The 18590-nt window shown below is 39.9% G+C and overlaps 1 protein-coding gene across 1 annotated transcript in view; it reads left to right on the top strand.

The window, feature by feature from the left end:
- Positions 1–2277: 2277 nt before the first annotated feature.
- Positions 2278–18590, top strand: part of LOC135225672 (UPF0389 protein CG9231-like) — a 36434-nt gene continuing 20121 nt past the window's right edge. The window contains exons 1-2 of the mRNA XM_064265018.1: positions 2278–2617; positions 15017–15113. Of these exons, the coding sequence (XP_064121088.1) occupies positions 2428–2617; positions 15017–15113 (287 nt within the window). The 5' untranslated portion in view covers positions 2278–2427. The remainder of the gene's footprint in view (positions 2618–15016; positions 15114–18590) is intronic.

Raw genomic sequence — 18590 nt, 5'->3', positions numbered from 1 at the left:
ACGGCAAACATACAAGAAGTTAGCGACTACATCGCGCGTAAATGCATCACCCAGACGTTTGCCCTTGGATGTAATTTAAGTATAGGGTTCGTTCCTTCGCATTGCTCACGGCGGCGCGAAACCGCTGCAGGCAAGTACGGAACGTCACCGAGAGCGCCGCCAGCCTCTGCTGGGACTTTGAGACTACGTGCAGGATGGCATGGAATCCTAGCGCACAAAAAGATAATTGTCGCAGTTTTGTCGTTCCGGTGGAACGCTGCTGTCTCTTCGGGTGTCGGTTTTACTAGCGGAAAAAAATAAATACAACCATTTTCATTATATGTGAAAAATAGACAAATTCATTTACGTTATCATGAACGGGTATCTCGTGAATTAAGATGTATCTGTTTTATATTTTATCCTTCTTTTTATTCATTTGATCACCTACTGAGCCCAAAAGCAAGGCTTGTATACATACGTAGTCTATTTGTACTCAGGAAAAACCTCAATAAAAAAGTATATTCTGGGTCCATAATATTTGATAAAGAAATTATATATTCTGGGGCCATAAAATTAATTTGATGCAGAGTTATACCTGTAAATACTCCCACGTTTCAGGTTAGTTATTACAATGTTTCATGGGGTAGAAGTTTTGGTTCTTATCATTCACTGACTGACTCGGCTTTCCAGTTCACTTTTTTCTTCTACTTCTTCGTAAAGAAGATTTTTTGCATTTTCCCCTACACACGCTGAAAACCCGTTCATTGGAAAAAGGACTACGCGATCCCTCGGCTTACGTGACTGACTTCATGAAAGGTAATCCCACGTAATTGGTTCAGCAACTTTCCCCGACCCGACTCCACCCCCCCCCCCCCCAACCCCCCCCCCTCCCCTCTCTCTCTGCCATGCTCATGCGCGTGCGAACGTGCACGCATACTGAATACGTTAGGTTTGAAGGAATATTAGAGGTCATCTCTTCAGGGGTCACTTGAATAGGGCTGGAAAATGACACATTATTACAGATTACACGGACACACACGTATACGTATATATATATATATATATATATATATATATATATATATATATATATATATATATATCAGTAACACTCCACTCTTTATATTTGCTGCTTTCTTAATCATATAATAGAAACTGCGTTTCTCTCAGTTCAGTGACTGGCTCGGTTTTGCAACTCATTCTTCTTTCCGTTGGGAGACTTTAACCATTTTCCCTTTCCCTCAAAACGTAAAAGATAAAAAAAATAAAAACTTTCCTTCCAAAACAGGGAGGACGTGACCTATTGCGTTCTTGAGAACACGCCTTACGTGACTGACGTCTCACATTATTAGTATCACTCTGTGCCTCTTGTTGTTTACCATTTTCTTAAATTAATTCCAATTTTATTTTTTTTTAAAGAACATTAACAACTGTTTAAACGTACATTTTAGCATCCAGTGTCCTGATTGAAATATGCCGTGACCTCCGTATAAATCTAAATACTGCTTGAGCCACAAGTTTTACATTGTCTTTTAAATTATGAAGCACCATTCTATCAACGCAAATCTGATTTGTATGAGAAATAAATTGGCAAACAGACTTAAAAAAGGCGAGACTGATTCTTATTAAGCCTATATATTAGCTTTAAATTAATATTCTGAAAAGGATCACTGCTTCATAACGCTGCCAGGTTTTCCCTTCTAAAGTATAGTAATTCACAACCACACAGAAAAATATCGTGTTCCAGTTAATGATGAAAAATAATATAAAACACAGCTACCCTATAGCACGCATCTTAATCCTTGGTGCTTTTCTTTTTGAGCTTAGATGGAAAAATTGTTCTTATTACTGTCCAATATTTCGGTTAATAACTTCCAGGTAATTACGACATTTGTCGATTAAATCATTTAGCCATCATCATCAACTTTTACCAGGCCGATAATACAGTCCACATTTACTTTAGTGGATTCTCAAAAAGAAGAATCCAATATTCGATATAGTATAGTATTCGAAAGGAGTTATTTGGCTTTATGTTATATTAATTATTAGAATATAGTTCATACGTTTGTATAAAAATATCTTTAAAGATATAACGCCTTTTTATAGTAGAATATTATAAAAAATCTTTGATATGTTGTTGGTAAAACTATGCATACCCTAAAGTAAAAAACCTCATCGCTACTTTCGGACATTTGTTTACAAACAGTCTCCCCTTGCCTCGTTCAAGTGCTCTCTCGGTTTAGGGTACTGAACAGACCCCTATTCCCAGAGACCGTCAAGGCCATCTAGCATCGAATTGGTGGCGATCAGCTGATGCTCCATAACAAAACCTAACCGCCTCTTGCAGACGGCGCACGGACGCCGCAACCATCGGATTTTCTTCGTCTTTTCCAGATATGGTAGCAGTTAATTGACGTAAGCAACAACAGAAAACCAAAATCGCTGGAGATGATGTTACTTAGGTGCAGTTCAAGAACTTTACCTCGCTTGAGATTTGGGAATCGGCTCGACCGAAGATATGGCCCACCACTTTTAGTTAAGGGAAGCCAGTGTTATTCTACAGGCGGTGACAGTGCTGACAGTAAATCTGTAGCAACTTCCTCGACACCACAGAAAGACCATCCTACTGTTAAATTCGGTAAGATGTTCCAAGATGTTAATTGCGATGTTGCATAATGTATAGGTTGGTAGGCGCGACCTACCCCTAGTGAAGATAACTATGTAGGTAAGGCAGGCAGTTTCTAGCTAGGTAGCTTCATCCTAATTTGAAATGGTTAAGGCAAAGGGCATCATATTTTTTGGTTTTGTTGTCAATAAGAGACGCGATACATGTAACCAATTGCAAGATCTATTGGTAGGGGGAACAACTGACTGGACTAACGGATCCAGTTTCCACTGCGTTTGAAGCCACCCTCCGAAAAAGTACTTTAACATGTCCTGACACTGGAGATGGGCACCAGTCACGAGTTGTTGGTGGTGAGAGCAAGAGCTCGAGATCTCTACTATCCTTTCAAAGTAAGTATTCTCTCCAAAGTTAGAAGTTAAGGTCATACCTATTTTATTTTAAGATTAAACAGAGGTTAATGAAAGTACCTCCATGATGCTTTTGAAATTTTTACTTACAACTCTGAATATTTATAGAAGATTGACGCCATCTTGATGATTGCGGAGTCGCTTGTGTCAATAAACTTCCCATTCCATGTGCTCAATCCGCACACCACTTGTACCCATAGAGGCATAGACGCTGGGGCACTTTCTTCACAAAAATCATAAACAGTGACTTTCAACCACGACTTATTCAAGGGATATATGAAGATGTTTTACTGCCGTAGTGTTACGCAGTTGCTTTCGCTCCCTGGGCCTCTTGCCGGTTTTTGCACCATAAGAAATTAATGGGGCCGAATTTGCAATGACCAGAAAGTCGTTAAAAGAGGAAAGTTAGCATTGAGGATCATATGTTTTGATTGAGAAAAATACAAATTTATACAATAGCTAGCTTGTAAAGAATACTTGATTACAAAAAACTTGATTGACAACTAAGCAGCATACCTACTATGGGTTTCAGAGACAGTGCAAGCACATTTTTTTGGCAATATTTCTGTAATTAACACTCGTATCAGAACGAGATTTTGCTATATTGTATCACACCCAGCGCTGTAATTTATAAGGGTATCGTGAATCACTAATCGTAAAGAATAACGACACTTGTCCTTGTACCAGGAGACAAAAACTTCATTATCCAGAAATGGATACGAACACACCAGTAAAAAGCTCCACCTACCCTCTCCCCCCACATGAGGCCCCCTGGCCAAAATGATCTTTCAGCCATAAAATGGCCTTTGCTGATGTACAGTCCTGTTCAAGTGCAGGATTGTCATCAGTTTATCATTTTCATTTCATTTCTTATTTTGCCATCTAGTCATACTTTTATTTCAGTGCTGAATGATCTTATAGGTTCCAGCGCTTGGGCTATGCCCTAAATTCCATAATCCATCCATCCTCTCCCCCCACCTCCACCGCCACCCCTGTCCTTCCTTCCTTCACCTTCCCTTCTCTCTCTCTGAAAGTTGCTTCAGTTTAAACTTATTTTCTATGATTTTTCCATCTGTCTATCGAATAATAGTTTACACTGGTGGATATATCTAACGATTCACTCAAATTATAATTTAACATTTCATCTTGCATTTTATTTCACATGGAATTCACTGTTGCCAATTGGTATGTGTTCACCCTCCAAACTGGGTATAAGACTTTATATACACAAAACGTGGAAATGGGTGAAATGTATTGGAAGTATATACATATATATACATAAATATTAAAGCAATTTTATCATTATTGCATTACTATGACAACTAGAATTATGGAAACAGTTTATAATAATGCATCGGCGTATGTGTGAAGCTCCACTAATGTGGCAACGATGATTTTGCCATTCTTAGCATGCAAACATTAAAGGTTACCTTTATTTCTGGCATACAGTTATTAAAAATAATCAAAATACTAATATAAACTTGAATCAATGAAATGTGTTAGCAAAAAAAAAAATTATAATCCACTAATTTGTCGTCTGCTCCGCGATGGTTTTCAGCAGCCAGATGTACGACAAGTTTAGAAACATTGGATTGTATCTACTTTAGAAATATCTTTAATTTTTGGGGGTAATTTGGTTGCAAAAAAAGGGATCAATAGACATGAATTAAATAAAACAAAATTTGAAGTAACAAAGTAAAGTAAATTAAAACTAAAATAATGAGTAAAGTAAACAATTAAGGGAAAATAAAAGCTTTGCACCTCATAAACAGTGTCGTCACTTGCTGCTCGTAACTGTGTGGCGTGAGCGCTTAGGAACCAGGAACAGCAACGTGGTTCAAGTGCAGTTTGGAGTGGATTGGAATTAAGACCAATAATGTGTATAATTACAATCAAATAAGCACTGTGGAGTTTCATTTGTGATGGCAGTAAGGATAAAACCACCGATTACAAGGTAAAAATGAATTTAGTTCCAACCATAACCCCGAGAATATCAAGTTTCATACTTTCACTAATACGTATAGGCAACAAAATGTTGTTTTATTGTGCTGATTACAACTGCAATCTTGAGTAAGATCAATACATATACTATATGTTACATATATATGCTAACATTGTTCAAATGAGTGCTGGGAAAGATGTTGGCTCCACTGCACTTACGTAAGGCACCTCAGGCTTTTGCCGCCATATTGGATTTCAAAACGGCCTTGAAAACATATTTTACAAAGACCTCCCATGCTTATTTTAGTTCATATGGCACTTTCATATATCACATTATGTTGATGAAACTTCAATCTTTTGAATGGTATGCTTAAAGATATAATTGTATTCTTGTTTCACCAATTAAATGTTGAGTCAATAAGGCTGATCCACGTGATGACGATGGATCCACTGTTCCCCCTATTTCCTTTAAGGGAAGTAAAGCAAGGTGGTGCTACCTAGCTAGCTAGCTATGTTCCTTAGGCATTCCCGAACTGTAACTGAGTACAGAACCTTCCCTGAAAAAGCTGGACGCCATATCTTACTATAAGCTAACTGTAGAATCTCCAAATTACCTGTGGGGCACCTTTTTAAACTTACCTAACCTAACGCAACCTAACCTAGGGACATGGAAAAAAAACTGGGGCTGGTGCATTACTAATATACATCTCAAGAATTTGTGTCCAGTAGGGGGTAGTGCCATCAGTCGCCTCATGTGCTGCACTATAGGCATTACTTTTTGCAGCGTCCCTTTGGCCCTCAGCTTCAGCACTTTTCACTCCAGCCTAACTCCGTAGATATTATCATCTTTCCATCTTACTTCCAACCTACTAACAATTCTTTCATGGTGCACCTGTTATATATTCCTCGTGTTACACCTTTAAAACCTTCTTTACTGTTAGTTTCCCTTTCAGCACTGAGTGACCACATAGGTCTCAGTGCTTGATCTTTGGCCTAAAATATATATTCTGTTCTATACTGCTAGATCTTTTTTAAAGGAAATTAAAGTGGCTAGACTTAAGGTAATTTCATGGATTGCAGCTCAGGCTACTGTATATCCTAATATCCATTCAGTAAGACTACCAGGTCTATGCAACTTAAGTAACCAACATTTTGTACCTTCAATGGCTAGGCTACAGGCTAATAAAGCTCAGGCTAAGCTCTGCACCATTGTAGATGGATGAGTATTCCTGACAAAAGTTAAGCCCTAGCCTACATGCTTGGATGATGTGGCTGAAATGTTATGGGGATAAATGTAAATGAGGCAGGAGCATGAAGTTATCATTTAATAATGTAGTATACTATTTACTGAAAAATATAGAAAAGGATGTACATTATGCAGTGGAGGTGAGATAATTTGAGATAGGCGCTGAGTGAGAAATGTAATGTCTTTTGTTTTTGTTTTTATTTCCATCCTCAAATGCGGAAACTCTGCAGGATGCTATGTTTAGTACCAGCCCTTCTGGGATAAAATTAGAAGTATAAACAAAAGATGATAAATTTATCAATATCTTAGTTCATGTCTCGAATGATCTCACCTGTACTGCATTATATAAACCCTTTGTCATATTCTTCAGTCAAAAAATTACAGTAATAAATAATATCCTCATGCAAAAAATTACATTAATAAATAATATCTTCATGCAGGCGTCTCTTTTACGTTTACCTTTATTGGTAGTTCTTGATGTGACTGCCTAAATTAATGCTAATTTCTTTGAAATTCTGTCTTCAACCTTTGGTAAACACATTACAACGTCATCTGTTTGACAATAATTTTATAAGGAAGGGGACAGCTGTGTGAAACTAGGTTAGTGGTTGGTGTAAGAAAAAAACAAAACAAATGAAACAGCAAGGTGTGTGACATAACCTAAGCTTTGCCTAACATAGGGTGCCTGGCTCTGCTAGACCAGGTGAAGGTGGGTACCACATGAACTCACCAGCTCCCACCTAACCTAACCTTAGGCTTCCAATATTTGTTTGAGATGGAATTGCTTGTAGCTATGGGATAGTTTAAAAATATTTAAATGTAGACTATACTACAGCGTCTTTGGTACTTATCAAAGTCCCATACCTCCTAAGTATCTTATGAATTGAAAAGCTTCAGTGATTTAATTTACGTACTTGCCAATTATGTTGCTTGCATTTTGGTAATGCATATATTAACTTTTTTGCAATGTCAACTCCTGAGCCACTGATGCTTGAGGTAAGCGTTGGGTAATGGAATTCAATGGTTTTTTGTTATGTGAACTTAGGAATTGGTGTAAATGGTATATTTTGTAAATGAATATTATGTTTTTTTGCTCTGAGGTTTCCTCTCAACAGTTCATTTTAATGAGCACATATGATCAGAGTTGAGGCTAAAAGAAAATTATGCTGTGTAATATTTTTTGTGATAAGAGTTTACATTTATAAATGCAATAGTGTATGTGGCTTTGGATGATATGATGAGATATTTTCATTTTAACATTTTACATAGTGCATTGTTTTGTACACAGTGAAATTTAGATGTGCTCAAGAATGGCCCTTTAATGACAATGATGCCATTGGTAGTAAGGTCATTTCCTGATTTTCTGTAAGGAAATTTCTGCTTTTTGGGCATACAAGGGTATTTTTTGGATTTTTTTTCATTGCTAGATCTCAGCAAAAAAGTTGTAAGAGTTTGCAAATGATGGTTAAGTATAGTACAATATTATACAGTACTCAGAAAATCCATTTAATCTGTATAGAAGTTCCCTGATTCTCAGATGGCAAAGTTAGTGTTATAAATGCATACAGCATGCATCATTTTAATACCCTCATTTTCTTGTGCTTTTTGCCCAATTTCCAGTTTTGTTGATGAGGAAAGGGTGTAAAAATATATCTGTTGACACTTTTGTTTTGAATTTTCTTTTGTAATGACCAATCATTTTGTTTAATTACCATTATAAGTACATATTTGGCACATCAGTTCTGGTGATGTATGTGATAAAAATTATTCGTAAATCATATGTGAGGTAAAGGCATGTGTTTTGAAATTCAGTTACATTTCATTGTATTGTAATGGTGCATTGGTGAATATTTGTCAATGTATTTTCTAGGGTTTGTTAATTGTATATTTACTTACAGTGATATTAAATGACAGTATATTACTTTGTAAGCTTTCTTTTTATGGAAGAACCTCTCATACATACAAAAAGAGTACCTTCTATTGGCCAGTTGATTTGATGCATATGGTAGTCTTGACGAGATTTTAAGTAATTTCTATTTATGGTATTAGCATAAATGAGGTCCACATAAGTGTCAATTGTTTTCTCTAAAGTGTTGGTCATCATTCTACTAAAAATTGCAATTTGTTTTTTTAAAGTTACCATGAAAATCGTGTTGTTACTGTATGAATATCAATATTGCCTGAAAATATTTGCCAGAAAAAATACCACTGAATTAAAAGCCAATACATACTGTATGCCCTGCGTATATTTCTGTGTATTGCACTAATAATATATATTTTGTTCATGAAACTTACCTGTCAGATATATACATAGCTGTATTCTCCGAAGTCCGACAGAATTTCAAAACTTACACGACACACGCAATGGTCGGCCAGGGGGTTAGTACCCATTCCCGCCGCTGGGAGGCGGGTATCAGGAACCATTCCCATTTTCTATTCAGATTTTCTCTGTCACCGGTGCTGTAAACACCTGTTTTCAGTACCTCCGTCTTAGGATTTTGAAACTTCATTTCCGCTAAGTATCCTAATTGTCTTTTGATTTATTAACTTGGATTTGTGGCTAGGCATACGCTATCATAAATTGATTTGAATTTGGTTTTGATTCATCTTTGCATAAGATATCTGAATCTAGTTAGGCTAGTTTCAGAGTGAGTTGTCTGCAAGGTAAGGTGAGGCTTCCGAAAGCTTCGGTAGATCTGCACTGGGTGTGTACGGGTCATGTTTCTTTGTTGAAAGATCGATGTAAGGAGTGTGAGAGTTTGACTGATTCCGAAGGGAAGACGTATGATTCATATGTACGCAAATTAGAGCGTGAATGAATCGGGGTCTTCCTCAAAGACTGCATCAGTAAACAGAAGTCAGGGTAGTGAACCTGCTAACCTTCCTGTAGACTTTGTTTTGCCTAACCCTGTAGTATGGCCTACAGGCCATTAGGTTATGTCTGCCCTTTCTGTTCTTGTGGATTCCATCCGTATCTTGGAATCTAAAGTGCTCGCTCTCCAATCAGTGTTGTGAAGTGTAGTGCCCCTAGTGTTGTGGAGGGGGCGTCAGATCGGCCCTGTAATGCCTCTAGGCCTGGACCTCTGTCGGACTCCCAGGACCAGGGAGAGGGCATGTCGAAAGCCGAAGGAGGGTTACGGGGAACCCCCACCGATCTGGCGTCCCTTCGGCAGGACCTGTTGACGCTTCCCAGGCTGCCAAAGATCGTGCACGAATCATGAAGGATTGCTTCTCGTCCTCCAAGGCGTCCTCCCTGCGCAGGGGTTGGAGCTCTCGGAAGGACTCGTGCCCTCTAAAAAGAAGCTTTAGAGAAGAGGATGCTTCACGTCCTCTCTCTCGTCAGGAGGGGCGTCAGATCGGCCCTATAATGCCTCTAGGCCTGGACCTCTGTCGGACTCCCCAGGACCAGGGAGAGGGCATGTCGAAAGCCGAAGGAGGGTTACGGGGACTCCACACTGATCTGGTGTCCCTTCGGCAGGACTTAATATCGATAAGTATGACAAAGACTCAAGATGTCGCACAGGCGGCCGTCGTCTTTGTACAGAGATGAAGAATGTCCATAAGGCTCGTCTTGACGACGATCACCGTACGTCTTCTCATAACGCTCGCGCACTTCATGAATGGCGCGTGGCTCGCCAGAACGCCTCTCAGGTTGCTCCTGTTGACGATTCTATGTCCTCAGCGTCACGTCAGGAAGTTCGTCATGACGCTTCTCTTGACTTTAGTCACTCTCCTCTTAGGGACTCTCTTCAAGACGGCGTTCTATGCATCAAGATGCTAGGCAAGACCCTCACCAGGATGCCTTTCGAGACACTCGACGCTCTGTCGAGAGGAAGGAACGTCATTACTCTTGTAGCAAGGATTGTTTTCCTGCTCCCCAAGACGCTCCCCCCTCCTCTCCTCATGGCGCTCCGTATACGTTACGTGACGTTCCCTCTACTGCGAAACAGGATGTTACTCAAGCTGCTAAGCTTGACGCCCGGCAAGCTGCTTTGCATAGTCAAGCAGCTCGCCAAGACGCCCCTCGCTCGTCCCTAAGGGACGCTCCGTTGGCTGCCAGATATGACACTGGTTCAGCAGCTAAGCTGGACGCCAAGCGTGACGTTTTTCTTGACGCTCGGCTGGACTCTTCAGTACGCTCCTCAGGAAGCTCCTGTATCGGACACTCTTCAGAACGCTCCGCAGGACGTTCCTTTACCGGAACTGCGCAAAGTTTCGGAGTTGGCTATTAAACATTTCCGACTCTCGTCTTTGGACCCTACTTCAAGTAGAAAACCCCCTTTTACAAGAGGAGCCTCAGAGTTTGATTGCTTCGCGGAGCGACTCACAACCTACGGATGAAGAAGAGACTACTTCGTCATCATCTTCATCTATCAAGGTGTCGATCTGCCTTCTATAAGACTTGTTTGCTGACAAGTTTCGGCCCTCGGTCCCTTGCTCTCCTCTCTCGCTGTTGGTTTCCTAAACACTTTCAGATCTGCACCACCATCTGAAAGGGCTGTTCAGGACGATGGATATTTTTAACTCCTAGATTGGTGTTTCGGAGCCCTGGACCTGCAGTCTCGGGAACCTGACTCTCTTCTCCAGAATAACTATCCTACCTGTATGGATAAGGTAGTCAGGTTGGTTCTGATAAGATGGCATCTAGAAGGAGACTTTAGTAATTTGAACATCTAATTGAAGCAGTTTTCGGTGTCATAATACGCCTCCTCTGTGTTCAGGAGGGCGCTGCCTAAGGGAAACCTTCGGGTCCTACCCGCCGTAAGCCCAGTCTCTGAGCAGGAATCCTGCCCTTTCCTCGATTTCTACGGGAATCGGGAAGACTATATGCTCAAATTCCTAAGATTACTTTCTGTCATATATGTGGGTTTCCCCCATTGACAAGATACTAAAAGTTTTGTCAGGTAAGTGGGTAAGACCCCATTGACGAAATATATAAACTCTTTGTCACGTAAATGGGTTAGTTCCCATTGACAAGATCCCAATAACATTCTATCGCGTAAGCGGATAAGCTCTCATTGACAAGATTCAGAAGAACCCTCATTCATCGGTTCTCGGTTCTCATTTAAGGATCTCCTTTGATTAATACTAATTAGTTCTCTTGGCTAAGAGAACGAAGACAGTCGATTTCCATTCTCTCCTTCCCTCGGTGAGGAAAGGATGTAGTAGGAAGGTAGCTGTCCAAGTGTCTACAATACTCTACGTTTTGTTCATGAAACTTACCTCTCAGATATATATATCTGCCAGGTAAGTATGAACAAACTTTATTATTACTATCAAGCGATTGTATGGTTCAAGTTATATACGCATACCGTAGTTACCCCTACGGAGGACAACCAAGAGGACTATTATTCTTATTGCATTTAATCGGTACTGCCTGCAACCTTTCAGGAGTTGCCGGTATCCCTTTTAGATATTTAAGGTGTTGTTACGACAATACCAATTCAGCCTTCTATATTTAGCAAATTCCGTTTCGCATAAATATACCAGCTTGAGAGTTTTCTTTCTGCTCGATGATGATAACAAACCTATTCATTCGTAGGATGGAGTAGCTGGCAACTCAGGCAGAGTAGTGCGAGACGGCGAACGTACACTGCTGTCACTAGAGATAAGCTCAGTTCTAGCTGGTTGTCTGCCATGCGCGGTCGGTTACGTCTCTCTCTCCTGCGGGATTGACTGACTAACCGTATCTCTGCCCTACAGTCACGGACTTTAGCCTTGGGTTGAGGGGAATTCTAGCATGCATGAATGAACATCTTCTTCGCTTTGCGAGAATTTTTTCAACAGAGATATATATTAGACCTTTTCGGTTCTGTTTACCGCAAGGTAACAGAATTCTGTACGAGTCTACCGTGGCATAGCACTATAATAATGCACACCTGCTTAAGCAAAGCGCAGCCTTATTAGGGAAGGAAACATGCTCGGTGAGGGAATGAATGAGTCTGCTGGGGACCATTTCCTCGCTGGAGAAGTTTGTTTCCCTGAATAGACTGCAATTCAGACCTCTCCAGTTTTTCCTGCCGGAAAACTGGAATAGCATCGAAGATCTAGAAATGATTCTGAACATCTCTCAAAGTCAAGGATCACCTAAGGGGATAGCGAGACTGTGCCAGGCATCTGGAGAGGGGTACAGATGTCCTGGCTCATAATCTCATAGAATTGGAAGCAATTCGGTTGGCTCTCCAGTTCTTCTAGAAACGAGTTGTTTACCCAGTGGTCCACTCGGACAATTCCACAGCTCTCACATAGCTCAAGAAGTATCGAGAAACACTCTCTCGGTCCCTGTTCGAGTTAACGAAAGAGAGCCTGTTGTGAGAACAAGCACGGAACATAACGATCCTCAAGAGGTTCGTTGCACGTTGGCAGAACGTCCGTGCATATCGTCTTGATCGACTGCAGCGAATACTGACGTCAGAGTAGAATCTTCGCTTAGAAGTATATCGGGTTTGTGGAGACTTTAATGGCGTCCTGTGACACATCTCTTCGCAATGTTGAAGACGAAGAGGCTTCCTCTAGACTGCTCCCTTATTCTCGATCCAGGAGCGGTAGCAATATACGCCATCCTATGGGATTGAACGGGGATGGATGTTTAGTCTCTTTCCCCTATTCAAACTCTTAGGAGAAGTAATAAGGTAATTTCTGGCGTCAAAGTTAGCGAGTATGACGTTGATCGCTCCATGTTGGCCTTCGAGAGACTGGATTCACAGAGGTCACGTCCTTCCTAGCGCACTTCCCAAGGACCCTTCCCGAGAGAGTCGCTCTACTCTAACAGCCCCACTTCGAGAGGTACCACAAAACCTCTCCGCTCGGAGTCTGACTCCGTTCAGACTATAGAGAAGTTGATCGGAGCGAGAGGCTTTTCAAGACTAGTGGCAAGTGCTATTGCCAAGGCAAAGAAGACCTTCCTATCTTGCAGTGTACCAAACGGAGTGGGCCGTTTTTGCAGATGGTGCAGGAAGAATGCCTTTTCCTCCACCTCGGCCTCTGTGAATTAGATTGCCGTCTTCCCTTTCCGTCTGAGGAATGTGGATAAGCTGGCAGTCCCGTCTATTAAAGGATACAGAAGTATGTTGTCGATGACCTTTAGACTCAGAGATTTGGATCTGTCGAACGGCAAAGCCCGTCATGATCTTTGAGGTATGTTAAAATCTCGAAACTGTATAGTTCGAAGCTTCCGACATGGGACTTAGATGTAGTCTGGAAGTTCCTGATGTTGAAGCCTTTCGAAGCTCTCCTTTCTGCGAACTTAAAGCACGTGACCAGAAAGGCTTATTATTGTTATTATTATTTCTAACCGCTATAGCTACGGCAAAGAGGGTTAATGAGGTTTAAGCCTTCAGCGGACATATTGGCTTTAGAGGACATAATGCTGTGTGTTCTCTAAGCCCTTCATTCTTGATTGAGAATGGAAACCTGTCAAACCCTTGGCCCAGAAGCTTGGAGATCAAGGGGATGGCACAAATTATTGGGCAAGATCCAGAGAGAGTGCCCTGTCAGGGCTCTCAAGTTTTATCTAGATAAAACTAAGGGAAGTCAAGGTCCTTCGGACAATCTGCGGTGTTCCGTAAAAAGCCCAGCTTTTCAAAGAGGCTCATTCGTCATGTTTGGACAACGCCAGGCGTGACGCTTGGCTGGACGCTCGTCTGGACGCTTAGCATGACGCTTCTCTGGACGCTCGTCTAGATGCCAGGCGTGACGCTTTGCTGGACGCTCAGCGTGACACTTCTCTGGACGCTCGTCAAGACGCCAGGCGTGATGCTTTGCTGGACGCTCGTCTGGACGCTCAGCGTGATGCTTTTCTGGACGCTCGGCAGGACACCCAGCGTGACGCTTTTCTGGACGCTTGGTAGGACGCTTAGCATGACACTTTTCTGGACGCTCGTCAAGACGCCCGGCATGACGCTTTTTGGACAAGGATTTGAAACTTTTAAAGTAAATGCTCACGAGGTGAGGGCGCGGCCTTGGAGGCATTTCTAAAGAGCATGGCACTCGGTAACATCCTGAGTGCCACGTTTTAGCGAAGCAACTCTGTGTTCGCTTCACAATACCTGAGGGATGTGAAGACGACATATGAGATCTGCTGCTCGCTAGGGCCATACGTGTCCGCAGACACAATCTTGGGGGCAAGAAGTACCACTCATCCTATCGGCCGACAGTGGCGGACTTCTCAATTCTTAAGCCTTAGTTAAACACTCCTTAACTTTGGCTAGGTTGGTCAGGTGGTGATATATATCACTTCTTAGCCCTCATGGTATGGTCAGTATGGTCTAGTCACATTGTGGTCACGCTCCAGTTGACAGACCATCTAGAAAACTCACCTTGCTGGTGACTCTAGTAAAGCAAAAGCCGACTTGGGTGACAGTAATCACTAAGTCAGCTATGCTAACAGGTATGGAACCAAGATGTCAATCATCTGCATACAATGTGTTTCCTAAATCATTCTATTCTGTCCCTTCCCACCTCCAAAGGTGGGATTCAGCTATATATATATCTGACAGGTAAGTTTCATGAACAAAATGATATTGTTATGATACAATAAAGTTTGTTCATACTTACCTGGCAGATATATAATCAAGTACCCACCCACCTCCCCTCAGGGGACAGTGGCACTAGAAAATCTGAATAGAAAATGGGAATGGTTCCTGATACCCGCCTCCCAGCGGCGGGAATGGGTACTAACCACCTGGCCGACCACTGTGTGTGTCGTAAGTTTTGAAATTCTGTCGGACTTCGGAGAATACAGCTATATATATATATCTGCCAGGTAAGTATGAACAAACTTTATTGTATCATAACAATATAATTTTTTTTTTACAGGCAGGCTAACTGACCACAAAGTTGACAATTTGGAGAGGTATCTCTTAGTATGGGGAGGAAAGTTTAAAAATGTTAGTGAGGTACCTAAGTATGTAAGGTAAGTGTGCTCCTGTAGAGATACGGTACAGTCATTAGTATTTTACATATGCTGGTGTCAGTAATCAGATGATGAACTTATTTTCTCTCAATTGCATATATATATGTACAAATACTACCTAGACTTGCAACAAGTCATACATCTGCTATACCATATCAGCTCCTTCAAGGCGCTTTGGGCGGGTCCCCCACATTGCCAAATGTACTTCTCTCGAGTTTTTAAAGGCCTACCCTTCCAATTTACCCCTTATAATCCATGGGTTTGTCAAGGAGGCATAACCTCCTTGGCATTTGTTAATGTCTCCTGGGAGCAGTATACTTCTGGGTGTTCCCTATTGCCTCGACCCTCCTTCGAAAATATTTCCATTCTTCCAGGTCTCCCTTTTTCATATAGGCCTAATTAAATCTCTTTTTGGACTTTTCTTGTGATTATCACAAGCTACTGGAGTTCTCACTTTTTAATTTACTTGTTTTTGTGTTAACTTACAGTATATATATATATATATATATATATATATATATATATATATATATATATATATATATATATATATATATATATATATATATATATAATATATATATATATAGATATATATATATATCTATATATAGTATCTATATATATATACGGCGGCCCGCGGTTAACGGCGCAATCACTCAACGGCGAATCGGGTTTTTACGGCGGTTGTCAAAATATTCATTAAAAAAATAAGGCATTTTAAAGGTATCTTTTACGGCAGAAATTTCAGTTAACAGCGCCGCTAGCGCCGTTGTCTAACGAGTTCATACATATGTAGAAATGCCGTTCAGACCATGAAGGTTATGCAAATTATATTAACAAATTTTTATGGAAGAGTTATTACGTAGGTATTAGGGTAAAATATAGCCTCTGACGCTGTTCTATGCCGAAAATATCGAGTTACATAAGTGCAAATTTAGCTTATGGATGTGTCGATTCATAAATGTTCATGCTTTTGTTTAAAATGTGTATGAAAATGTATTACGTGAAAGGCATTATTATTTCTGTACAGAAATATGATACAAAGGCAGCTTTTGAAACTGCCACTTCACGTTTATCAAATACGATGTTTTTTCATGTTCTTTCCTTTTCTTGTAAGCCGCCGCCTGCCGCTCTTCCTTCCTTTTTCCAAAATAGTCGATTTAAAAAAAGTGAAAAAAATTGCAAATAGAGCGATCGATCCTGTGTCGATTTTATAAATGTTTTATGCTTCTAAGTTTAAAATGTATATGAAATGTACTACGAATAGGGTATTTTTATTTCTGTGCCAGAAATATGATAAAAAGGGCAGCTTTTGAAACTCCCCTTCAAGTTATCGACTACGATGTGTCGATTCATAAGTGTTCATAAAGCTTTTGTTTAATTAAATGTGTATGAAAATGTATTACGTGAAAGGCATTTTATTTCTGTACAGAAAATGATACAAAGGCAGCTTTTGAAATTGCCCTTACGTTATCAAATACGATGTTTTTTCATGTTCTTTCTTGTAAGCCGCCGCCTGCCGCTCTTCCGAAAAATGTCGATTTAAAAAAAGTGCAAATTAGCCATCGATGTGTCGATTTTTATAAATGTTTATGCTTTTATGTTTAAAATGTGTGGAAAATGTACTACGAATAGGGTATTTTTATTTCTGTGCAGAAATATGATAAAAAGGGAGCTTTTGAAACTCTTCAACTTAGGTCGATACGATGTTCGATGTCACTTTATCCCGAAAAACTTTAAAAAAAAGAAATTGTCAAGTTCGTTCTTGTTATGCCGCCGTCTGCCGCTCTTCCGAAAATATCGAGTTAAAAAAAAAAAAAAGTGCAAACTTTAGCGATCGATGTGTCGATTTTTCAAATGATTATGCTTTTATGTTTAAAATGTGTATGAAAACATATTGCGTAAAGGTATTTTCATTTTGTACAGAAATAAGATACAAATTAAGGCAGCCTTTGTAACTAGGCTCCACGTGTCAGGGGATGGTTTTTCATGTTCGTTCTTGTCCGCCAGTTCCGAAAAATGCATTGTGTTATTTTATTAATTACGCATCTTTTCATAAATCCTTTAAAAAGTTATACATTATTTCACTGTATCCAAGAATATTGTATGTATTCTCATATTATTGTATTTTAAAAACACTACGGCAAACTTAAGCCTGATTCCGCGGAGCGGCCAATGTTGTGGTTTGAAATCAGCTGATGAATACGGTCTGTTTCACCATAACGCAATTCTGAGCGAATGCTCTTGCTTCTAGTTAGCATAAACGAATATCTATATACTTGACTTATATGAGACAAAGTTATTTTTCCATATACAGCGTGTTTTTAGGTGTAAATATTCATTGAATATGTCTCGTTGTGAATGTGAACTACTATTTTTTCGTTAACAGATTACGTTGGCGGCATGTTTATTGCGTAAGAAATTACGTTGATTCCGTTCGCAATACGTAATCCTTTATATCATCGTAATACGAACTTTACGCTATTTATCTTATATCGGCGTGAAACCGAAACAGTAAAATGTGTTCTTTCAAGCACCGTAGTTTTGATTAAAATGATTTTATCCCAATTTTATCTACAGTTGTGTGTGATGGCAGACGTTTACTGCAGTTTTATCCTTGTTGCCGATGTACGATAATAGTCCATTAGCAGCTTGAACAGTTTTCTCAGCTTCAGTTATAACTAGGTTAAATTTAACGGTATATTTCCCGATTGATCTTTATTAATCTGATATTGATCTCTGATCTATAGCGAATAAAGTTATTAACTTAAGATATCTCAGTTCTATTCTATACATAACGCCATTTATAACAAATACGGTAATGTTGCAACTGTAGTACGATGATCGAAATACAAGCCAAACAGATGTTATCCAGTTCGGTTGTACTTAGAAAAAAAAAAAAAAAAAAAAAAAAAAGTCTTTTCTCGTTCGGATGTTCAGGCTGTACACGTTCAACGCAACGAGTATAACGTTAACACCATACTTTCATCATTCTCTTTTGCTGTTATTGAACTTATGTAACTAGAAGATGGATAAAAGTTAGACCATTGTAAATTGATCTCTCATAAAATCGAACTATCGTAAGACTAATGATCGTAACCTTGAACACTACAGCTACCTGTACACTGTATAAACTTTATTATATCTTTACATACTTTAGACACCACATGTACTGTACAGTAATTTCTATAGTACTATACTGCATAATATAATTTTACTTATTGCGCCGTTGTGGGATTACAGCGCCTTTGACTGGTCTAGAGTTTCGAAAGAAGGTGTGCGGCGGCTGTAGGCTTTAAAATCGCTCAGCGTCGAAAATCGCTTGGCGTCCGGTGGCCAGAACGGAACCACTGCCGCTAACCGAGGGGCCGCCTGTATATATATAGATATATATATATATATATATATATATATATTATATATATATATATATATATATAACAGGCGGTCCCCGGGTTACGACTGGGGTTCCGT

This window comes from Macrobrachium nipponense, chromosome 13, assembly GCF_015104395.2.
Source record: "Macrobrachium nipponense isolate FS-2020 chromosome 13, ASM1510439v2, whole genome shotgun sequence".
NCBI classification, from domain to species: Eukaryota; Metazoa; Arthropoda; class Malacostraca; order Decapoda; family Palaemonidae; genus Macrobrachium; species Macrobrachium nipponense.
Note: the sequence above shows the minus strand (reverse complement) of the source record. Positions and strands in the feature narration are given on the sequence as shown.